Source organism: Perkinsus marinus (genome assembly GCF_000006405.1).
Source record: "Perkinsus marinus ATCC 50983 genomic scaffold scf_1104296936192, whole genome shotgun sequence".
NCBI classification, from domain to species: Eukaryota; Perkinsozoa; order Perkinsida; family Perkinsidae; genus Perkinsus; species Perkinsus marinus.
Genome location: NW_003214213.1, coordinates 1 through 2,458, shown reverse-complemented (window position 1 = coordinate 2,458; position 2,458 = coordinate 1). Strand labels below are relative to the sequence as shown.

The 2,458-nt window shown below is 50.2% G+C and overlaps 1 protein-coding gene across 1 annotated transcript; it reads right to left on the bottom strand.

Annotated features, from left to right (window-relative positions):
* Positions 1-77: 77 nt before the first annotated feature.
* Positions 78-1,585, bottom strand: Pmar_PMAR027201 (hypothetical protein; the record flags this gene model as incomplete). Its single annotated transcript, XM_002783760.1, has 7 exons — positions 1,429-1,585; positions 1,261-1,355; positions 913-1,016; positions 726-870; positions 455-628; positions 238-400; positions 78-184 (listed from the first exon to the last, which is right to left on the bottom strand). Exons 1-7 carry the CDS (start codon positions 1,565-1,567, stop codon positions 78-80), a joined length of 927 nt encoding a protein of 308 aa, XP_002783806.1. The 5' UTR covers positions 1,568-1,585.
* Positions 1,586-2,458: the final 873 nt, after the last annotated feature.

The following is a 2,458-nucleotide window of genomic DNA, read 5'->3' as shown; positions in this document are numbered from 1 at the left end:
AGCATGCCCATTAACCCTTCACAGCTGTCAGTCATGGTATCCACTTGATTCGATGGACGAGCATCTGAGCCCAAGCCCTACTCTCTCCCCTCACCCATCCAGCAAGGCCTCTCACCATCATAGCCGTCATCATCGTCACTAGCATCGTCATCATCCAACTTCATATGCGCGGGATATCCTTTACCTTACCACATAGCCCAGTTGCCCAAAAAGGCGGAGCGAAGCGCATCATCCTACGCTTATCCGTAGCATCCTCCTCGGGTTCCTCATCACTAGAACTTTCTTCCTCCTTCAACTCCTCCGCTCTATTACGAGCCTCCTCCTGTTGACGAACCCACTGCTGCCTCTGCGACTCGGTCTCCTTAGCATGCCTGGCCTCTATATCTCGTAACATAGCTACCTACCAACAGGGATTAACGACCATCACCACCACCACGACCACAGCTACGCTCACCTGAGTATTGTATTCCTCCTGACTCATCGGTACCGGCGTACCCTCAGCCGTGGCCGCTCTCATTTTACCATCTGTGTCCTTCCTCATCTGCATTGCCGCGAAGACCCCTGGCGCCCCCATAGGCGCCGCAGCTGCCATCATTGCGTTATATGCTTCCCAGTTAGAAGTGTTGGACTGACAAAGCAAACACTGCTACCCTCATCACGGGCCTACCCCACCAACCCGAACACAATGGCCCCACTAACGCGTCGAAGCGGGCATTCCAACTCACATCAGGAGCACCATTAAAGGGCAAGTTGAAGGCAGCCTCCGACGCCGGGCCCTTCTCACAGTTTTTCCACGTATCAACGCCCTGCAACTTCGCTCGGAGGAGCATCTCCCCTGCATACGTACTATCGTGCATCAGCGGTACCCATCTGATGACCACTATCAATATCGATGAGTGCTGCTGGTATTACCCTCGGACTTCACCGTATTTACGAATCACCTTCATACTAAGATGACAAACAGCTACATTTTTATCCGACCGGAAGGTCCGCTGCAGGATCACCGTCACATGTACCTATCACATGAAATCGAGGAGAAGGCTGAAGGCCCTTATGAGTTTCCTGAGAAACTGTGTGGCGATAAGACTGCGCGCCTAGTGCGGTCGGCATTGGCCACCCAACAACAACAACAACAACAACAACAACAACAACAACAACAACAACAACAACAACAACAACAACAACAACAACAACAACTACAACAACAACAACCACATGACCTCGTGACAGCGCCGCCCAGCAAAAAGGATCGGTACTTACAAAGGCTTTGTTCCAGAAGTCGGCGTTGTTCTCCTGCTGATCACCCTTGAGAAAGAACCCTGCCTCTCTATTAAACTCCTTGTCATTGCTACCATCTAACCATGACACAAGTCGTCACAGAACAACTCAGAACGAACGTTTTTACACGGGCCAAAACTCCCGTATTACCAACCCATGCTGTCCTCTTGGGCCTCTGTCCATCGAGTTCGACCTCAACTGCATGACAGCCTGTATCCTTCAGATGCTTCACCCGCATGATAGACACTCGAAGCTCTGGTTTGACCCAACCTTTAGCACTCGTTGGCATACTGGTAAAAGAAATAATAACAAAACCTAATCATAGCCATCAACCTAGTTTACACTGGATCTATGCATAGAAGTCTACGCCAACACGATGGGGAAGGTCGCCACTTCCCTAGCACTGTACAGTCCAACCCGCATCATGTACGTACATCAAACGAACACGCTACCGCCCGCTTCGTTACGAACTCTGCTTGGATCATTCATTCGTTGTTTTTCTATCACATATAAGAGTGTGCCACAATTACAGTCACGGCCTGCATCCGGCGATCATTTACACCCTGCCATGACCGATCTGTCAACACTGACCATACCAGGGTGAACAACAAAGAGAATGTAGCCCCACGCCATCCATGGGCCTTTTCTTCAAGGATGCTCTATACCTCTCAGAGAGGAACTTCAAGATCCACGAAAAAGCCCCAAAGGACCTCCCCGACCACTCCCAACACTACAGCATCGGACAGTCACAAATGTGTCAATGGAAACTTCACCAACGTGCATCACCCGCATGGGAACGTTCGAGCAGCCAGGAAGCTTACACCAATTATGCATCGTTATGAGCCTCCATCATATTACCTACAAAAACCACATACAAGCCAGAAACAACAACAATACCATTACACTCAGTGTCTCAGCCGTGGGATGATCGTCATAACTCGTTGGGGAACAAGTCGAACGGGGCATTATGTCCATCGAGCCCAGGCCCGCTAGGGTTCTCGAATGGATCGAAACACTTGAGATCTACAAATGCCAAGTAGGTTGAGCATACAGCCCTTTATGTCAAAACCCGTCTCGACTAGAGGTCCCCCCGTCAAGGTTTAAGGAGTCATCCATCACTATCGAGCTGGACAGGGTGTATCCAGATTCAGACTATCCTCTTACTACCAGACGGGGTGGA